The following is a 22,454-nucleotide window of genomic DNA, read 5'->3' on the forward strand; positions in this document are numbered from 1 at the left end:
AGAGCAGCATGTGGAGGAGGAGGTAGAGGAGGAGGAGGAGGAGGAGGGGAAGAGATAAGTGATCTAAAGGGGAGACGATAGGACAAAAAAAAGTGATGATGATGAATACATTGGAAAGTTTTTTGGCCCCGGCGAGGGTGTCAGATTGAATGGGCTGTGCGCATGTGCGAAGGTGTCCAAACTGACAATGCTGGTGAGATGAAGATAGTGTTGTTGCTGCTTCTGGGCTCACGGTGGACGACGAGAGGAATCTACAAGGCGACAAGATGAGATCCAAGGCGAGGGCGAGAAAACTGGCCAAAAGTAGGTCCCACATTTTTGGGTCTCTTCCTTCCCGGTTTGCAAAAAAAATAAAATAAAAAATAGCGCTTCTTGCGCGTCCCTGTCCGGACTCATGTAGCGCAGAGAAAGGGGACGACACTCTTTGGACGCACAGATCAACTTTTTTTGGGGGGCGCTACATTGCGGCTGCTCGGGCTAGTTTGTGTGCACTTTGCGGTGTTTACTTCCCTGCGCGAAACTTTGACACCGGTGCTTCATGCGCTCATGTGTGACTGCAGCGTTCGGATTCGCTTTTTCCTCTCGCTTGAGGTTTTGGTTTACTGGTTCCTGGAAGTTACGCGAAACTTGCCGAAATGCATGCGATTGTTGTTCTTCTCGTAAATTGAGCCGTTCCAAGTCTTGTGAAATCTGCAATATTCCCTTCTCGTGTAATAGTGGGCGCTGTGGTACTGTCCCACAACATTTTCCTCCCCGAGGCGTACATTTAATTTAATTTATGGGGGGTGGGGTGGGGGGGGCTCTAGGCGAAGAAAGAATAAATATTTTGTGCCTCGTTTGTTTTTCGACACACTCCATTTGCATGCATGCACATATACCCCCCCCCCCCCCAGGGAGTGTCAATCAATAAGTGCAGAGAGACTCAAACAATTCCAAATTCATGTTTTGATATTTGGGTTGCAGCTTGCCTTGCTTATTTGATTATTGTCAATGCTTTCTCGTGGCTTTGATATTTTATCCGCTTGTTTATCCCCGCACCTTTCGTGATCATTTGTTTATTCATTCGACACATAAAGAAGGTGATGACCTAATGATGATGATGATGATGATGATGATAATAAGTGGCCTAATTGTGTATAGGCCTGCTGGTCACCTTTCTGTATGTTTGTAAAATTCTATATTTCAAGGCACGCACAGCGAGCTTTCATGCACACGTCCCAAATTGAGCAAACATATTATTATGCAGCCTCGTATTTATTTCATTTTGGGTCAGTTATTTAAAGTGTTGCATTTGTTAATGATTCAAATTTTTGCAGGCCTTGAGAAGCTTTTATAACTTTTGCCAGACTGTTAACGACATTGAATTACCCCCGCCCCCGATGGTTTAATATTGCGGTACATTTTACACTTCATTTATTACTGTCAAATAATACCACAAATATGGACGTATTGTTAATTTATTAATTAATTTATTGTTTATTCTAACGGTTCACTCATAGACAGTGATAAAACATTATCCTTATTTTCGTAAGGCCACATTCTGCTGCCTTGTTCTATTATCAAGCCCATGTTCGCGTGGAGCCACTTTTTTTTAAAGTTTTAAGGCAAAAAGAAAAGGGAAACGTCTAATTGGGCTGCTTAGTATAATTGCTTAAACGTGTGGAGCAGACCTCTCCTTGCGAGCTTTGTGCACTTGGTCCTGATCTGCAAACAGCCCGAGTTGATAGTCTGTTGATCCTGGTGCTAATGAACACAAATACCTGGCTTTGAAGAGACCTCCTCGAACATACCCCAGATCACCGAGAGTGGACAGCGGGCACGGAACATAAAAAAGGCCATTTTCCTAAAACAAGGCGCGCAACTTTTGAATGGGACGTGTTGCGTAGTCAGTTGCAATGCGACCTCGTGTGCGTGTGTGTGAGTTCCGACATCGTTTTATTTTGCGGCAAGTTATTTTCTTTGAACCAACTCCATATACATCCTCGCCCAAAATAAAGGCCGTGTTCCCCCGGAAACCTGTGCCTCCACACAGCATATTTGCGCGCATGTGTGCGCGCGCGTTTGTGTGCGTGCGTGCGTGCGTGCATGCACGCGCGCGTGTTAATGGAGGCACGCACACTGATCCGCGTGCAGAGCCTTGTTTTTTTTTTTTTTTTTAACAATGCTTTCGTGTCCCGTGTGGATGACGAACTACAACTCTAAAAATATTTCCTTATTTCACTCCATTAAATTATAAATTGATTTCATTTATATATATATATATATATATATATATATATATATATATATATATATATATATATATATATATATATATATGGTGACATTTAAGAAATATACATGATATATATTTTTAATCCTCCATTCTGCTCTTTCATTATAAAAGAACTGAAATTATACACTGATGATATTCAAATGTTCTTATGTTATATTGTGGTGTTTTGTTTGAATATATGAAGACTTCCGGTTTCCAGTGTTGTCATTGTACACACTTAAAATAATATGAAGTACGCATGCGCGCGCGCACGCACGGACGCACGCACGCACACACACGTGCACACCCCAAAGTAAACATACAGGAAGGTGTTAGTTGTGGCCACAATTTAACATTAGTGATCAGCAATGTATGTTTTTGTTGCCGATCAAATTTTTTTGGGGATGACTTGTGTTGCCCCGCGCTTGGCTGGCGACCAATCCAGGGTGTAGCCTACTCCACCTCTCGCTTAAAGTCACCTGGGATCGGCTCCAGCACGCGCTTTAGAAAATGGATGTTTTCTGTGTGTGTGTGTGTGTGTGCGCGTGCGCGCAGGCTGAATGTGCACAAAACTACCCCATGCCCCTCATAATTTCTGACACGTTTTGCATGCGATGACCAGATTGTTTTACGTACAGTGGCGCTTATTAGTTGAACCTGCAGTCCTGAACTTGGCTTATTTGACGATTGTTTTGAGAGAAGTAAAAAAGGCATACCACTTTAAAATCCACTTTTGAACCCCTGGTTGAAGGCACCCATCTCTCACTTGTTCATGTGCGTCACTTCAAGTGACACACACACACACACACACACACGCACACACTCACCCGCGCGCACACGCAAACGCACACAGGTTTCACACGTTGTCAAGTTGAGGGATATTTGGCGTTTTGTGCCAGTAATGTTACAACTCACTTCTATTTGGACATGATATGATTTGATTTGATCAGCTTGTGGTCATCGTCATTATAGTGTTGGATTTCACTGGTTATAATGTCAAAATGAAAACCAAGAGTAATAAAATATGTTGCTGCATTCATGCTTGATGGCATGGTGTGTATACACTTTGTAAACATCAGAGTCATTGAGTTAGAAAAGGAGCAGCGTTTCCCAACCTTTATTGACCCAAGGCACTCGTTTTATATTAGAAAAATGTCACGCAACACTACCCCAAAAAAAAGTCTCAAAAAGTATGAATAGTAAAAATAATGAGGAGCTCACTCACAAATAAACTTAATATGAAATCTGTGCCTGTTTAGTTGAACACAAAGCTAATATACTCGCACAAAGTTATGACGGTGAAGTTAAACAGGTGGATACACAGCTTTATTGTACCTTCTTCCATCTAAATGATTTCATTGAATTCTTCTGCCTGTCACTATACATTGCCGGCATAGATAGATGAACAAAATTAATGATGAACAAAGATTTATTTTGCAATCAATAAATAATTAATCTACCAAGCAAACAGGTTTTCTGCAAAAGCAAGCATGTTCTTTCCATTTTTCCCTACAAGTGTGGCTTATCTTTGCATCAGTACTTGCTTGAGCTGTACTGCACTAAATATTTTATTTATTTATTTATTCATTCACTCAGAGGTGGTGCAGATTGTTCATTCTGTCACATCTGCTCATGTTATTTTGTGTTGAATGTGGATTTTGGGGCCTGAAGTCTACTTCCCAAATGTGTTTCCAAAGGATTTTTTTTGGGGGGGGGGAATTTGTCTTCGTGTGAAATCTCTTCTACCGCATGCTAAATTGTTTTATTCTGATCTGTGGGATCATTTTAAACCTCACAATGATTTTGCCACTTTGTAACTTGTCAAAGGGTAACTTTTTTTTTTCTTTTCTAAAATTTGAGTTAGGTTTTTTGTCACAGTTCCAATAAATCCAAAGTCAATCCGGTGTCTGGGTCTGTAGCATATGGTCTTCATTTGATACACATAAAATGATACAAATACAGATGAATTGCTTTATGTAACCATAACTTTAGATGGATTGAAAGAGCAGATTCTTCCCACTAAAATAAATGTGCAGGTCTCATTTATACTTACTCGTCTGTAAGCTTTTGTGGTCTCCTTCAATTTTGGCTAAATTACTACAGTGAACAAATATGAGAGAATGATGACTCACCTGCTCTCAATTCTGGCTATGCATTTATTAGAATATTATATTTTTAGTTGCTTTTACAACTGCTCTACTCTTACTCATACCCTAATTTTGTTTGTCTCCAGGAAAATACTTCCATGGTGATTCAGTCACTCTTCTCCTAATGGTGCTGCTGCTGCTTCGCCCATGACACATTTGTCACACATGTGCAATTAAATGTAATAAAAGCACTCGAGACAATTGAGTAATGTCTGAATGAGGTGCACATCTCCAAAATTTCAAGGGGCGAGATCCAATACCAAAATGCAGACATTAATTTAACAATACAGTTTTCTTATTGCTATGGTTAAAGTTTGCAGTGGTATAAGACTGCACTGCATCATTTTGAGGGCTGTTTCTAATACAGTGATGCCTTGAGATGTGAGTGACACAACTTGCAATTTTATTTAATTTAATTAATTTGTTGTCTTTTGGCTGTTTTTCTTTGCTTTGACTAGTTGTGAGCAAATATTTGAGAAATGAGGTAGTGTATGGTGGCAGTGAACTCAACTTATCTCGCTTCACAACAAGCAGCAGTTTGACAAATAGTGAACAATTCTTTAAAACGATGTTTTAAGCTTTTTAATCCCACTCCCAGTTGAGGTGTACTGTCAAACTAAACATAAAACAAAGGGAATGGCATGTGTTTTGAAAAAAAAACAAATAGCTTTGCCTTATAGGAAAGTCCACTCAGTTTAATGCTCATAATCAATGCAAAATGCCAAAGATGGGTTAATAAATAGCATCTATGTGGCAGTCTTCTAGCTGTGATTCTGATAAAATTACTCACAAGCAGAAAATCTTCATCCTAGGTGAAAAATGGCGAATATTACTGCAGCTTACTGAGTCACAGTGTTGAGTGAAACTCTTCTTTGGTTGTGTCTGCATGACTATTATACTGCTCCGCAGTGGCCAAGTCAAGCACACCTGAAGGCGGAGCAATGAATTAATCTTGAAGCACAAATTGTTTAAGTCTTTAGATTCTATTTAATTATGTTATCACTCTTTTTTATGAGTACAGTATTAAATAGTGGTATTTTCCTTATTAACACGATGCAAAATATTTTGTCGGGATTTTTGGGGAGGAAGGAATAGATTAATGGTTTTTGCTTTCATTTCAATTGGGGAAAGATGGTTTGAGATACGAGTGTTTGAAGTTACAAGCATGGTCATGGAGCTCGTATCTCATTTTGACTTTTCATTTAGTATTGGTAGTGTCTCTATGTTAGTTAAAGTATTGTTCACTGCTCATGTATTAGATACAGTATGTGCAGGTGTACCAAATGTTTTGGCATGGGTGTTTGTTAAATGCTTTTTATAAATTGTTCCTTGTCATGTATCATTAAGTGATTGGGATTCCAAAGTTTACTTTTTATCACCTGTGACTTACTGATGGTTTGAAAACATTCAGCGAACTCGTTCGCGGTGAGGTTTAATTGCACTTTTGACGTAATGTACCAAGTGAACGCACACACACAAACGCACACACACACACACACACACACACACAATTTAGAGGTGACAGATTTAGAGTCAATGATAGGATTTAACCTCAATCAATCACAAACGGGAAAGGTTGAGTGTAAATGCCATCCAAACAGCAGGAGTTGGCAATGTTGCTGGCTAAGTGTGTGTGTGTGTGTGTGTGTGTGTGTGTGTGTACAGTTGGTGGTGGTCCTGTCACTGCCCCGGCTGTTGTTGAGTGTGGCACAACGATGGGTGGGCACCTACTACGCATACACACGCTTCCTTGTGCAGGCTAAGTTGCATATTGAGTTGACATGCAAATACCATGAACCATTTAAGCTTTTGCACATGGCTCCAAATCCCATTCATTCCACTGATACGCTGACCTCACATTATCCAGTTGGCAAATATTCCTACTCCCCGCCTTGCTCCATGACCTCATCTGCCGTGTTTGTGAAAACATCATTTGGCAGTTTCAGATATATCCCTGATGTTTTCTTTTTTACTGCCCCCCTCCTCTTATTCCTCCTCCCCCCTTTAACCTTCAGTTTGGCAAATAGGGCAGAGTCTTTGTTAAAAATAGCGGAGGCGCATTGAGATAACACGACATGGTTATTCAAGAGAATGACAAGCAAATTCTCATGCATTTTCACTTGCGGCTGCCTGGCAGGTTACTGTCCACTATCTGGTATCTTTAGCCTAAGAATATACCACTTCTGTGGGTGTCATAACATTCCACACAAAATAGCTCATCTTCACTTCCAGGGCATGCTGTTGTTATCTCTCTCTCTCTCTCTCTCTCTCTCTCTCTCTCTGTCTCTCTCTCTCTCTCTCTCTCTCTCTCTCTCTCTCTCTCTCTCTCACCCTGTAAGTGTCTGGCATGGGTTTTGCACCACCCACTGTGAAGTGGTGCGCGCTGTTTGCCAGACGAGGGGCAAATGTGTGGAGTCCTAATGAGCTTGTTGTAGCAGCTCTCATGATTTCCTCCACGTCGCGGTGTCCTGGGGATTGCTCAGCATTGTGACTAGTCTTATCTGGGTCTAATCCCGATTTGTTTGGTCTTAGCCAGGTCACTTTCACCCTCTTTCTCCCACTTTCCTTTTTATTTCTTCATTTGTCTTGGCTCGGCTCTTTTCATTTGATCCTCAACCACGCTCTTTCTGTCTTAGAAATGTTTGTCTAGGTTGACAATGTAGAGACTTGTTTTTCCCTTGACAACTATGAAAAATGTAGCCTTTAATTAATTGATCATGCATGTTTTTGGAATGTCTTAGGATGCCGGAGTACCTAGAAAAACACACTCTAGCATGAGGAGAACATGCTCTTTACACACAGCTGAGATTCAAACCTCAAACATCTGAACTGTGGGGCTAACATGCTAACCACTCACAACGGTGCTGTCTTCCCACAAAATAGTTGAATAAATATTGATGTGGTTCTGGATAGTGGCTGTATGAATATTTATTATTTGTCACTGTGTATCAGAAGTTGTCAACTACTTTGAAATGCCCATTATCGCCACCTTCAGGACTAAAGTGGAGCGGCCACAATTTATGACTATTTTAATTTAAATCTGGGCCCAAGCCTGTCAATATGCTTTTGAGCAATATGATAAGTTTCCAATTGATAGAAGCATTTTGTCAGTATGCATCCCCCTCAAAACCTGCCCCCTTCTCCACTCTACAGTACTAACTCAGCTAAGCATGGCTTCACTTACAATTGATGCTTTTCCCTTTGGAAAACCTTATACGATTAGGTTGTATCTTGTGTAGTACCAGGGTTCCAGGCGAGCCAATGCGATACTATTTAAGTGATGTAAACCGATGGTTGCTCATCGTTTGAGGTGATTTGCCGTCGTTGCTTCTTTGTAATATTTCTAGTATTCGAGGAATTTTGTCAATACTCAGTATATCCAGGACATAAAGAAGAATCGAAATGCTCTTTCTCTTTCTCGAGTAGACAGAGAACAGACAAATATCCATCCATTCATTCTCTGTACTGCTTATCTTCATTAGGCTCGGGGTTATAATAGACTAATAAATATGAATAAAAAATATATACTGTATACAATTACAGAAATGAAAGAATAAATAAAAAAAAATAATTCAGTATTGTACTGTATAGCTTGTTGGGTGGAGTGCAATATATTTGCAGCATGCTTACAGTTAAACACAGCCAGATATGCAAATTGTATGAGCGTAAATTTAGATAGTGGTTGATGTCAAATATTGTGAATGTTCGGTGTCTTAAAGTCCTGTCGAAAACATTGCTAAAAATAGCTTCTGCTTTTGCCACTATACGCCACCGTATCCTCTTTTTATGCAGTTGCTAGTTTGTTTGCCACCCTCAGTCTACTGACAAATAAAAATTGTCTGTCTCCCTGAAGCCCGTTCCACAACGAGCGATGCTGCCGAATCTGTGCCATCGCAAAAAAAATGACAGCTTCGCCGCACACCAACCGATTGAGAACCATACATCATCTGGTGCGCTCCTCCTGAAAAACGGTGACGCTGTATCCAGTTTTGAGCCTTCAAATATAATATACTGTCCTCTGTTATTTTTTATTGAACCACAAAAACATGGTGTGATTGTCAAGGAAGAGGAGGATGGCCTCAAAGAGAGGAAACTGAGATAATGTTAATATTTTGGCAATGAGGGATTGGCCCATTCTTTGACTGCACCCATGAATTTCAGCAACAGAGAGTCTTCATGCATTTGCTTTCTAGCCAAAGGTACATATGAAAGTATAAATATAGTTTAGTGCGGTAGTTTTGTAAAACACAATCCAACAAACCAGCTGGGTCTTGTTTACATTTAAAACCAACACACCTATTTTTGTTTTCTGAAAACTCGTGCATTTTTGATTGGCTGTTACATCTGCGACTCTGTGATGCCGTTCACCGACGGTTCACATTTTGAACAGAGCCGGCGGTGGCTTATGGTCGGCCACTCATTAAAACTAAAGGCAGTACCCTGCACACAGCACAGCCGATCAGTCTGTTTAGGCCGCGTCGTTTGGTGTGCGGCGGGCGTGAGAAGTAAACACTCGGCATCATCGTTCTACTGCATTGTTTTTGTTTGTTAGCGTGTCTTGTTCAGACTTATACATTCAATGCACTTTCCTGTGGGACTGTTTTGAAGTGGAAAATCGAGGCGGATCGAGCTTGTAATTTGCAATATGCATTTATCTCCACTCGCTTCGTGGATGTTAGGATTCTGGCGATTGTATGTGTAACATGTTCAGTACCGCAATGTGTTAATTGAATTTGAATTTATTTTTATGCAGAGCTTTGTGTTGTTGTTGTCGTGGATGAAGATTTTCTCAAACTCCGCAGTCGGGAAAATGTGTTTTTCAAAATACCCATGTATGTGTGGACATGTCCTCAGTCACAGCCTGGCACTGATGATGATGCTCATCCTGTCCAGATATGATAAGCAGACAAACTGCTCTCCCCTGGGCTGTATGTCTGTCTGCCCCTTAAATAGCCCACAGTATGTGAAGGCAGCGTGACTCTCAACTCCCTCAGCCTCCATCCCCTTTCATCGAGCCGCCAGTTCAAAGCCTTGGCTCCATCTTCACTTCCATCTCTTCTGCTTTTCTTTTCCTCCCTCCTCGCTATCATTCTCACTGGGTTTTCCTCAAAGATGGGCTCGCTGTGTCTCATTAGAGCGGATTAGAGACATCTCCACGTCTCACAAGGGCCGAGCGGGACGTTTCTGTTCTCTGGTCACCCCCCCACCCCTCACAGATCAGGTTCTTTGGTTTGGTCAGATAAAGACCTCTTTCATGTCGGTGTGGACGGTTAGCGATTACACTGTCAGGCTCGTCGTTTTGGTGGATTTGACAAATTTACCGCTCAGGGTGGGTGGGGGATGGGGGGGTTTGTACCAGCCAGCCGGCAGACAAGAAGATTCACAGTAATTGAGCTGTCATTATCCAGTGACCCTGCCAGGCGCTAGAGCGGAGGCCTCAGCAGACCTCTTATTTGTTTAATACTTGGGATAACTTTCTTTGTGACTATGATGGACAGCAGAGAAAGGGGGGAGGGAGGGCTGGGGGAGGTTACGGAAGTGGGGTGTCAGCCCGCAGATGAATGCCTCTGCTTATTTGGGCACCTCTCTTCAGTGCCGCTCTCCACGAAAATTGCCTCTGCTTCATCACTGATGTAAGTTTCTTTTCTTAGCTCCTCCACGCTGCAGCATAATTAAGTCCATATAACTGGCTGCTATTTATTTATAAAAGAAAGCTTTTGGCATGTTGATTACAGAACTCCCCCAGAGAAAAGTTCCTTGACTAGTGTTTTTCAATTCAATTAGGTAGAATGTGACACACAGGATAAATGGACAGTATTAAGTATGCTATCTTAGTACTCACTACTTCTTCCATTAGTAGCATTAGAACAAATCTCCTGATAAGGTGAAAGGATGTCCACGGAATCATTTTCCAAAATGAAGGCCTTAACTATCCTTAAAGAAAAAGAAAATTATTCTGTAAATCTGTAATTCAAAGGTTTTGTAAATGCCATGGACAAAGAAAATAAATAAAATAAAAATGTCAAAATCTTTGTAAGAAATTGTACAAAATTATAACTAGTGTTTTTTTGCATAAGAGAGATGGATATGAGAGGAACCATTTTTGTTTTCAACGAACTTTACTGATTCAGTCTATTTTCATTTTAGTATAGTAGCAGTTTGCTTTAATAAATACTGCTACCTGCAGGTTGTATAAAGTAGTCTACCTGTATATACAAATATTGTGATACAGTTCTGAGACAATATTGGCTATTTAAATTGAATGATAGCTCTTAAATTTCATGGAAAGGGTCTTACAAATTCTAAACTTTGAATTCCTTAAACCTACAGATACTTTGGATGACACTCATACTTAAATGTTGTAAACTGTTAAAACTACCAAAAATGCATTTGTTTTTGTGCTCCTATGGCTCTCCCTGCAGGTGGGAAGTGCATACTAAAAGTAAACATTCATTAAACAACAACAACAACAAAAAACCCTAATGAACACATGGTCAGAAACTAGAAAATTACTCTTTTAGTGTCTAAGTATCCAATAGTTTAAAAAATGAGTTGTCTCAATTTTGATGTATAAATTAATGAAATGCTAAATGGATAGCCACAAATATACAATGGATATAAAAATTCTACCCACCACTGTTCAAATGCCAGTCTTTTTTCCACAAAAAGGAGAACTGATTGAGATTGAGCAAGAATGAGATTAATCATTTTAAAACATGTTTTCCCACCATAACTGTCATCGATAACTTGTACAACTCAACTGAAAATAAAAACAAAATCTTTTCAAGAGGGGAACAACTGAGATGATGTGGTTGCACTTGAAATGGGAGTTGGCACACACCTTGCCACTGTTAAAAGTGCTTCTGATGAATAAAGTTCATATGTTCTGGTTGTCTTTTCCTTGCATTTTATTTGCTTTCTAGCAGAAGCCTGAAGATTTTGTGCTCACACTAACTACTATTTCAAACTGTTCATAATTCCCTCCTTAACTAAGGCTCAAGTTCCAGCTCAAGGAAAAACAGCCTCAAAGCATGATGCTGCCACAACCATGCTCTCTTGGTGATAAGCAGTGTTGTGTTTGTGGCAAACATACCTTTTGGAATTTTAACCAACATTTTCAACCTTGGTTTAATGGAACCACAACAAATTTTCCAGCCATGTTTGGGACATTTCAAGTGTCCTTTGGCAAAATGTAGTCAGGCTTGAATGTTTGTCTTTGGCAGATAAGGCTTCTGTCCTGCACCGTGCCCCACAGCCCAGCCATACTGTATACTGAAGAGAAAGATTGTTGCCACATGTGCCTAAACAGCCAGTACTTGCCAGAAATCGCTGCAGCTCCCTCAGTGTTGCTGTTAGCCTCTTGGCCTCACTGACCAGTTTCCTTGTAGTCTTTTCATCAAGTTTGGAGGGACATCCAGTTCTTAATGTCACTGTTGTGCCATAAGTGCTCTCCACTGTGTTCTATGGTATTTTTAATTTTTTGTACCTCCTGATTGATACCTTTAAAAAAACGAGACCACTCTGATGCTGTGGAATCTCGCTGCGGACCATGGCTTGCGCTGTAATATATGAGCACACTAAATGTCAGGAAAAGCCGACTAGAACATCTGAACTTTACGAGGGGTCAATCAGAGGCACTTTAAATGATGGCAGGTGTGAGCTGACTCCCATTTGACATGAGTTTGAATGTGATTGGTTAATTCCTAGCATAGCCATTTACCACTTACAAGAAGGTATGCACACTTATGTTGTTTATTTTTTCATATTGCTTTTTTCAATTGAGTAATTGTACTTTAACAACAGCAATGTAGTCTGCCATTGTTTTTTTTTTACTTAATAAGAACGCCTGCAATTTTCACAGACATTTGTTTTCAAACTTCGTTTCGTGTGTTCAGGCTCCAAACCTCCTTTGAGGTGTAAAGAGACCCTGAAAGATGCTCCACAATCTGAGCGATGGTGATAGAGGAAAGCCTCTGTTCGGATAGAATGACAGTACTGGCCTAAAGGTTGTGATGGATGAAATAAGAGCCCGCCTCCCCTCATTAAGCCAAAGTCAGATTGGTTTTGAAGCGATGAGTTGGGTGGAATGTGTGTGATCATGAGTGTGCGCGCACTTGTTTGTGTGTGTAAATGTTGGAGGGGTCTCGACTAAAACATTTCAAGATGGCCCATTAGCTGCCGCAGACTTTTCCCCTTTTCCGACACTAGGATTCCTCTGTGCTGACCCTCTCCACCTCCCTTCTCCACCTCTCAGCCCCTCTGTCCCAGAGGCCCCCAGCCTCATCCTGCCAAGTGTACGGTTCCAAAGTAACGACGAAGCAGCCTGCGTGTGAAAATATTGAATTGCAAAAACATCCCTGGGTGAGAGGGTGTGTGAATGGAGCTTTCAGCACCGAGTCGGGCCCAGGCCCTGCGCTACTGACTGACGGACAACAAATGGCATTTTGTGTCCAGAGAGTGGGGATGGAGCAAAGAAAGGAAGAGGAGATGGAGGAGCTGGAGAGAAGCGGGAAGGGGGGTTGATCTTGAGGTTCTTCAAGCCTCGTCAGGAAGAGGCCCTAAATGTAGGTCTGAAATGCCTTATCACATGACCCGTCTGACCCTTGGCCTCCACTCAGCGCAGGCTGTCAGACTCCTCTCCAACTGGGGGCACAAAGCCCTGCAGCCTCAAAGGGCACCATTCAACCTTCCGTGCAGCCGTCTTCCCAAGGTAAATAGGTAAAAGTAATGTCACTGACCTCCACTTTCCCTCACTCGACACGAGGGCAAATCTCTTGAGATGCCCTGATTGTCAAAAGTGGAGGGTGGCCCTTATCAGCTTCTCATTTACCATTTTATCAATCAAACTTTTGTCACATTGTAATGCCTTGCAAACTGACTAACTGATGACAGATGACTGATTGAAATGCAGAAAGTAGGCACATGTTTGCTGCACTGGGAATGAAGTTGAGCAACTTTGTCTGTCCTGTCTGTGTGTGCAGGGTGAGTGGGGGCCTGGGGGGTGGACATGAGTGGATTTCTGATGCCTCGGAGGACTGACTGGGTCACAGCGTGACTGTAACCTCCCGTCTTGCTCCGCAACCCACACACTGGCACTCTCTCGCTCCTGATCAGTCCAAGGATTCTTTCTTCCCCTCTGTTTTTCTCCTCCTCTGAAACAGTGGAACTTCTCTCTCTCTCCGGCCTCCTTTGAAAAGATGCGGCGTCTTTGTCCGGCCTGATAAAGGATGCCATAGTTCCCCTTTTCCCCTTCTTTGTGTCTCAAGGCTGGCGGCTCCTGTAGAAGTGCAAATGGTATCCTCTCGGAGGGGCTATCCCTGCGGGCCCCAGAGGACCCTCTCTCTCTCACTCTCCCCTTCAGGCTTGGCTAATTACCATCCCGCTTCCCCCCCTACCCGCAGCCCCCACCAGCGCCCTGGTCTCTGCAACCATGGACGACATTCCCACAAACAGCACCTGGCCTTCTTTTCTCCTGGCCCGCTTTGATGGCTGACACCCCAGCTTGGCCCTCCCTCCTCTTCCTCATCTTCTTCTTCTCCCATTCCCTCTTCTCTTTCTTTCTCTCCATCCCTTCTCACTCCTCCCTTGCTTTGACTCTCATTAATAGAGGTTTTAAATTGCTTTCTGACCCCAACAAACTGCTCGTTAAAAACAGAGATGCTGACGAGGGAATGGAGCAGATGTGAGCAAGGAGCTGAAGTATCAAGCTGTATAGCATGCACAACATATGTCTGTAAATATTGAGGTAAACCTTTTAATCTATCTAACAATGAATTAATCATCCAGGGGGTTGTTTCTCCTAAATCATTCATCCAAGACATTTTGGACAACTGCGTAGTTGTAAGTTACTGTAGCTTTAATAACCATTTGTCATTACTGTTGATATCACCTCTAACTGTCATTTTTTGTCAGATGGTTCCTGAGCAGGAGGTATGGCCCTAACAGGATGTTAAAGATGCTTATATTAATTTCATATACAGAATTATGTTCTCCACATCTTGCAGAAAATGAGAAATTTATAAATGTGATGTGAATTTGACCACAGCCCCGAATGCAGATTGACTTAGTGTTGCTGCAGTGTTAATCCACTCACCCGTCGAAAGACAAATATCTAATTAATTGCATATTTGCTTTCTACCGCCTGCAGGCCAAATCAATAGGCTGCCCCAGAGGATTTGGCCAATTCATAGCTGGCCTTTGTGCCGTCTGGTGATCCCAGCGAGGGCGCTCGGACAGCTTTCAGAGGAAAACAAATAGCTCTATTACACTCTTGCATCTGCGTGAGCGAACGTTTCTCCTCTGGGACTCTGTGCATCAGTTATTAATCGGACCTTCTCTCCACATGCTGAACAGATTGTTTTTCAACGTAGGTTCACCTGACAAGGCCTAGTGTTCTGCAGATAGGCAAAGCTTCACTGAGAATTGCTTGTGACTATGAAGTATAGCAACATGCAAGTATTACTTTGATAAAAGAGATTTAAACCAAATATTATATCAAGTAGCTCTTTCACACTGTTGCCTTTGAACCCAGCGGCGTCAAACCCAAGAACCGTCAGCTCACTTTATGTTACGTGGAAAAGCTTGGAAATAATGGGAAGCAAGCCATATGCGCCATGGGCATGCTATGCATTTAAATACAAACGCAAGATAATGTAGCTTATCTCGAATTTACACGTTTTGGCAGATGTTAACATGGTCAATTAAAAAAAAATGCATAACAGAAACAAACAAGATATCTCTATCAGTTCATCAAAAGCAGGGACCTTTGTGTCGTTATATAAAGAAAAGTGCAGAAGTGGGTAGTAACATGCTACATTTTGTTCGTCGAGTAATTTTTTTTAGATGAATTGGACTTGTCAGAGTAGTTTTAATGTAAGAAGAAACGGTACTTTTATTGCTTTACAGTGAGCCACATTGCGCTCGCTACTTTTATTTTTACTACTACTACTGCTACTTTTTACCTTTACTTGAGCCATATTATTCTAACGTAACAATACTCTTACTTGAGTACAATTTTTGGCTACTCTACCCATTTCTGTATATATATATATATATATATATAGATTCACAGTTAAAATTGTCCCTCTGAGGGAAGTCAAAGAAACGTTGCAGCCTGTGATGAAAACAAGTTTGACACCCCTACCTTGACCCCACGAGTATTCCTCTCCAAAGTATAAATATGCTTGCCATATTTTATACCAGCAAAGACTTCACTTGGAATCGGATGAAATAATACAGAACTTATGAACAGTGTTTGGAAAGGTTGCCATCTTAAAACTGCTTACACCCTGTTACGAGTTCCCTTACTTGCTTGCATGTGCGGGAACATGTTGTATCACAAATGTATACAGCAGTGTGAAGAGAAAACTTCCCCTTGGTGATTCAAAATAGTCGTACAGAACAGAGAGTTATGTACCAATGAATGTGTTTGTCAGCGAGCGGGCCATTCTCATGCATTTCGAGTGACAGAATGAATGCTCAGCAAAGATGTGCCCGCTTGGTCTATGCTGACTGCAGCACAATGCAGGCCGCATTGGATGGTACATGCGCTGCACACACCTAGACCTGTTACACGCGTCTGGCAGATTTTGACTCAAAATGGGATTACCATGGTTAGTCGCAAGGTGAAATGGAAGACATTTGCTTTGTAAGTGGGTATATTTATAGGAACATAAAAAAAAAAACAGGCTGGTGTCAAGCTAAATGGTTAATGATGCCACCATTTCTCCGCAAGCATTGCTTGTTATGCAGCCCAGACATTGTTAGTATCTCTCTACTTGCTGCTTTTCCCCCCAGCTGCAGCTGCCCTGCCCCGTACATTTCACACATCATCACCTCCAGGACATATGATGATGTCATGAACTGGGCTGCTTGATTCCTCAGCCATTTCAGCTATAATGAGCATCAAACTAAATGTCATGCAGCGAGTCACACACAGAAAGATTTTAGTGGTTTTCCAGGAGACTTCATTTCTGCACTTTACATGTATTTTAATCAAAACTGGTGATGTGTTTGGTACGTTCAGCCATTCTAGCTATTATTATCGGGACAGTCAGAAGAGGTGTGTGTGTCTGTGTATGTCGCTCTTTACATCTCCCCTCATTCAAGTTTTGCCACATCTTCTCCTCCTCTCAAAAAACATGCAGGGTGAGCCACGTTGTAAATCGTGTTAAAAACAATCCACTTCTGCGGTTGGTCTGTCGCCAATGATGGTTTGATTTTTTTTTTTATCACTTAAAATGGTACTCCACCATCCGTGTGCGCTCTGGCACTTAAGAGGTCTTGCCTTTCAATGCTGTATCCTCACTTTACCATTATTTTTGGCTTCTTTGAGTACAGTCCTGGCAAATGTGTTTCTCTTCATTTTCCGGATGAGCACACACGTGTACTCACAGAGGCATTTTGTTTTTCACCAGCACTGAGAAGAGCAGTAAGTGCTTAAGAATGGCAAAGAAATAACAAAGCACACAAAAGAGGCAAATGGGTGAGATTTGTGAATTTTTTTTTCTTTTGCCCACTAATGTCCTGTTTTCCATTGATCAATTTCTGTAACACTCGAGTAATGTGAGATATGATCTACAGTAACTTAATGTGACAATCCAAGTGTAACTTTTGCTTTCAGTTCATCCCTCTGTCCCCTTTTAATGAAAACGTTTAGATTTATAATTGTTACTTTTGCCACCTCACAATATCTCAGGGCAGGACCTCCAGAAGAGAAGGGCACTTTTTTTTCATTTTCACAAAACAGCAGAGAACTTTGATTTGGAGTTCTTCTGCAGCACGAGGCGAGGGCCCGACCCAGCACATCTGAGAGTACTTTGGCGCAATAACAGCAAATGTTTGTCTTGTATTGTATGGCACGCTGCTGGAGGAGCGCTAAAGCCCCTTCTTCCACTGCCTAAAGCGCCTCTTAATAAAATAGTCAAGAATAACTCCCCAACCTTAATCTTCCCCTCAGATTACCGCACTCAGGGCGGGAAATTAGCAGCAGACCCACACGCTTCCCACTTTGCTTGTCTTTTTCCATTGACACAGTTATGGCTTTATTTACTCTCGCCGCTTCTTTTTCATGTGTATCACCGTATCATTTGCATCTTAATCGCTCTATCCTCCATCTGTGCGGGAGGCTGCATGAACTCTAGCGGGCAGGGAGAGGGTGGGTGTTGTTTTATTAAATCAGGATTAAAGGCAAAATGTTGGTGATAGGTGGCTGCATTTTTTTATGATCTGGCCTTCATCAGTGGAGAGGAGCAGTCTACACAATTAAACGTGGCTGCCGACAATTGAAATGAGGCCTTTTAAAGTGCCCCCAAACAGACCCCAATAAAATCTCTCGTAAATTTGACACATCACAGAAAAGAGTCTTGATAACAAGCCAAACAATAAATGAATGGATAAAAAATAAAATAAAATTGCAAAGTATGTGAAATCAGGCTTCAAAATGGTCAATAATTGAGACATTTTTCTCAGCTTCCAGACGTGGGCATGTCGCTAAATGCTATCAAAAATCCCCCTTCACCGGAACGTTCAGCTGTCAATCAAATACATGCCTCCTCTTCTCACGCCTCCTAAGCGGGGAGAGGAGAATTCCAAGCAACCCACATTGCACTGGCTCTCAGAGAAGTAACCTCTGAGCCAGCATAATGACCGTAAGTCACTCCGCCAGGACAATTTTCCCTCCTTTGAAATTCAGCGGGACAACGCGCTTCTGTGGCCGCCGAAGGGTGCGCCATGAGTGGCCACAGCTGCGTGACGCGCACCGGCAACTGTGAGGCTAACGGCCCTAACGCTGTAGTGCTGGACCTCTGGTGGCTTCTCTAACCGCTGTCGGGCTGGCAAGGGGGCGCAGAGCGGCGAATCCTGTCCGGTTCACCGCTGCCTCGCCACGCAACGCACGTGGTGCCAAACGGCAAGACACTGTAGCCCAAATAACAAGAAACACATTACATTTCAGGGAAGATGTATTTTTTCCGAGTTGTGGGCATAGTTTGATGGCCAGTTGCATGCTATACCGGTAGTAATGGGCTTGGTTTAAAGGACAGAGGAAGTGCTAATTCCGCTGAATGACCACTGCATGGAATAAGAGCCCTTGGTGTTTATATAGTGGGGAAGGGCTCTTGCTAGAAAGTATACGCCATACTACTTTCTAGCCCCACCCAAAAAATCTGGCCAAAACAGAAGAAGGAAAAGAGTCTTAAGCTACTATATATCTCGACAATTCAGTACTATATTTTTCTCGGTCTTTGCACGTTTCAGCACTTATCTTAAAACATATTTAATGTATTTAGAAACAAATCAAGGATATACATTTTAAGGGACTTTAAGTAGATTTGCTTAGAGGAAGGAGAGATTGATATAGTGTGTTAAAACCGTGTGTGTTTCCATGTTAATTAGGATGCTAACTGTAGCACCCACACCGGCACGGCATCCTTTGGTGTCATGTATATACGCCTTTACTGTATGTGTGTGTGTGTGTGTGTGTGCGCCCATGCGTGTCTGTGTGTGTGTGTGTGTCAGTAGTGTAACCCACACCTTGAGTACGGTCGAGGCGGTCGCTTTGACTGCAGTTCATCCCACCGTCTGACCCCCGAAACCAGAACTCTCCCTTAACGCTTCCTGTCCGCTTGACCCACCTTCCTGCTTGCCCGCCTGCCATCTGTGTCTGCCAAGGGACACATGCACACACACGCACACACACACACGCACACACTTGTACACTGGAAAAAAAGTACCTCATTTTCAGTTGCACATGATTAGAATGTGGTAAACTGACGTAATTTCCTGCTCTTTTCCTAAAAAAATAAAATTAAATAATCATCAAATGATACGTTAGTTTAACACATTTTAATCATGGGCAACCAATGTACATGTTAGAATTAAGTAAATTAAAAGGACTTAGTTTGGCTCATACAGTTTCTTGTGTCTTTGCTTGACTTCGATACAAAGATCACACGAAGAAGTTGAGATGGACTAGCCCATTCTCACAAGAACAAAAAATAATGCATTCTTTTTAGTCTTCAGATTTCTTACTATTACTACAATACTTCATCCATCCATGACCTTTCAATAGCGCTCGTCTTAATTAGGATCCTGGGGGAGCTGCAGCCTATCCCAGCTGACTTTAGGCAAGAGGCACAGTAAATCTTGGACTGGACGTCAGTCAACCCGCTATATGCGGAACGTCACGTGACCAAACTTGGAAAAGAGGTTCGCTGACTTTGCATGTCTACTGATGACACAATTGTTGGAAACCAAACCTGGTGAAAAAAAAAATAAAAAAATTCTTTATGGCTGGTGTCTCCGGACAAAAGTATATTCTTTATTTTTACAAATATGATATCATATACGTAACTAAAAACAAAGCCTACACATCAAATATTGTTATCTGTGATGGCTCTGTGGTGACGGACTTTGTTTTTCCATTCCGCCATTTACCCGTGCCGGGAGGAAGCGCTTTCACCTGTTTTGTCGAATGCAGACGTAGGTTGCAGCGCAGAAACTAGTTATACAAACATTCACACTCACACCTATTGACAATTTAGTCTTCAATGAACCTAACATGGGTGCTTTTGGAATGTGGGAGAAAGCTACGCGCATTAAGATTATGCAAGCCTTCACACACGTTCCAACGAAGATTTGGATGTGGATCTCCTGACTGTGAGGCAGATGTGCCAACCACTCACCCACTCCGCTGCCAACATTATTTAACATGTAATCATCATTATGAATACAGTATGTTAATCACTCAGTAAAAAAAATTAAAAAGTTTATATTTGGATATTAACAAATAAATATATTATTAAGTAAAGCAATACTACTTATGTTGCATTAGTACCAGTATGTTAATATTAATAATATTATAAATGCTGTTGTATACTGTGTAGCAGAGTATTGTAGTGGCCTTATTTTACAATCAATCTGGAATTACTCCAGAATATAGTTCATGCTTTGTTGTCTGTAATTATCATGTGAATTTAGCAGAATTCGAAGTTGTGCCCACAACTATATACAACGTAAATAAATGTTATTATTTTTATTTTACTATTATGTTTTAAAAAGGGGAAGAAATGGTGAATTGGTGTGTTATCCCGGTCAAACCTGATTAAGAGATTTGTGTATCTGCGGTAACGCATGATGAAATTGGATAAGCACAATTGTTTTCACAGGTTGCTCATGAGTAAATGAGGGTAGAAGTATAGTGAAATGAGGTTAAAAAAAAAAAACGCATCGTATTTATTTTGAGTGCTGCAGGTGCTCTCGCACAGCTTATTGGCTCTTTGGATGACTCTTTTACTCTAAAGAGGGCAATTTGTGTTCCTCACCCGTCCGTCTTTCTCCAGAGGCCTGAGCTGAAGTGGTCCACTTATTTGAGCAGGGTCTTGTGGTCATGACTTGTGGTGACATATTAATTGAGCGGTTCCTCCAAAGAAAAGAAAAGACCAATGTCACCAATGGTCCAAGTGTGTTTGTAGAGCCTGGGAAATTGGTTTTGTTTGGCTGGAAAGCTCTTCGGTGTTTATTTACACATTGGGCAGTGTCAAATAGCAGCTGCCTCTCAATTTCTGTCTGTATGTGTGTTTCCTGTCCTGTCCTGACCGCATGTTCCGTGCATACGTGTTTTCGCACTTGCAAACATGCCTATAGGGGAAAAGATATCCAGATGAGACGAAGAGAGGAGCACGGTTTCTCCTGCGTCTTGTGTTTTTCCACGTAGCATTTTGCTATCTTCTGCATCTATTATTGACCACGTTCATTCATGGCAGCCTGTTCAAATTCATTGCAAATCTGCCAAAAAGTCCCTTGGCCGCTGAGCTAAATGACATCCTTCCTGTTTTATTCTTGTAAGGAACAAGAACACCCTGAGAGAGTGCGGGCCGCTGCCATTGCTCAAATATTTGATATACTGACACCCATCTATCGTTTGTTACCTTTTGTTGGATTTATCTTACCCAACATTATAAAAAATAGACACAAAAGGAATGAAGACGCTGGTTTCTTTTTCTCATGAGGAGGGCGTATGGGAGATTGTTCAGATCACAGCCTCTCAACACGCTCTAAACAATCCCCCCCCTCGCTCCTGCATTTATTTGAAATAGGAGGGATTTACCAATCATAATGTTCTAAGCAATAAGACACAACACAAAATATTTGATAATAAGAGGGTTTTTCCCAGACATAGTATTCTAAACAATAAGACACGACACATAATATTTGATAATAAGAGGGTTTTTCCCAGACATAGTATTCTAAGCAATAAGACACAACACAAAATATTGGACCAACACTTGTCCCGACCCGACCACATCCGATCACGTCCTTGGTCCAGGCACCCTTCCATCGGATGATGCTGAGTCATCTTTTCGAAGGCGAGACATCTAAAATCGTCCATAATACTAATGCAAGCTAAGCAAATAAATGATAACTTCTAGAATATATTTAACATTTCCCTCCTGTTTATCATGTATTTGCACAAATTCTCATATCATCTTACAGTCACTTCATTTCGATTTTTAATTGTAGAATCATTTTTATGAAACAAATACATTTACACTCAGAGTAAACTTGTCATACATGAATGTTGTAGTTTAAACATCGTAATCACCTGGATCAGGAAACAAATCAGGTAAAACAACATCATCATCATCATCATTATTATTATCAACCTCCAATAAAGGATAAATCTGCTCCATACGGTTCCATGTGGGTTATGGCTGTGGTGATTAATTTACTGATTAATGCCCGAATGCATGGGATACAACAACATCCACACAATGTCAGAATGGCTGCAAAAACAGCAATTGATATCAATATTGGTGAAATTAGGGTTTTATATTTACCAAAAACGTCCATTCAGCTGTTTCACAAGGAGTGTTGATTGAGGGTCCGTAGACCATCGATGGCTCTGGTCAAGCTGCCATCTGAAGCAGTATTGTTTGTTCTCCAAACATACCGCAAACACCTCCCTCTCTTGCGAGGAGCATGTCGACAGCTATGCGGTCTTTGGAACGTCCTTGAGCTGCTCGTGCACAGCTTCCAACCCACTCTGAGTCCAA

At 41.6% G+C, this 22,454-nt stretch overlaps 1 protein-coding gene across 4 annotated transcripts in view; it reads left to right on the forward strand.

The window, feature by feature from the left end:
• Positions 1-3: 3 nt before the first annotated feature.
• Positions 4-22,454, forward strand: part of prdm16 (PR domain containing 16) — a 240,472-nt gene continuing 218,021 nt past the window's right edge. For 2 of the 4 annotated variants that reach the window (XM_061783368.1, XM_061783379.1), the window contains exon 1: positions 5-303. In XM_061783368.1, the coding sequence (XP_061639352.1) occupies positions 267-303 (37 nt within the window). In that variant the 5' untranslated portion in view covers positions 5-266. Of the gene's footprint in view, positions 304-22,454 lie in introns of all 4 variants that reach the window. The other 2 variants (XM_061783389.1, XM_061783387.1) reach the window with 2 other exon arrangements.

This window comes from Phyllopteryx taeniolatus, chromosome 1 (genome assembly GCF_024500385.1).
Source record: "Phyllopteryx taeniolatus isolate TA_2022b chromosome 1, UOR_Ptae_1.2, whole genome shotgun sequence".
In the NCBI taxonomy this organism is placed as follows: Eukaryota; Metazoa; Chordata; class Actinopteri; order Syngnathiformes; family Syngnathidae; genus Phyllopteryx; species Phyllopteryx taeniolatus.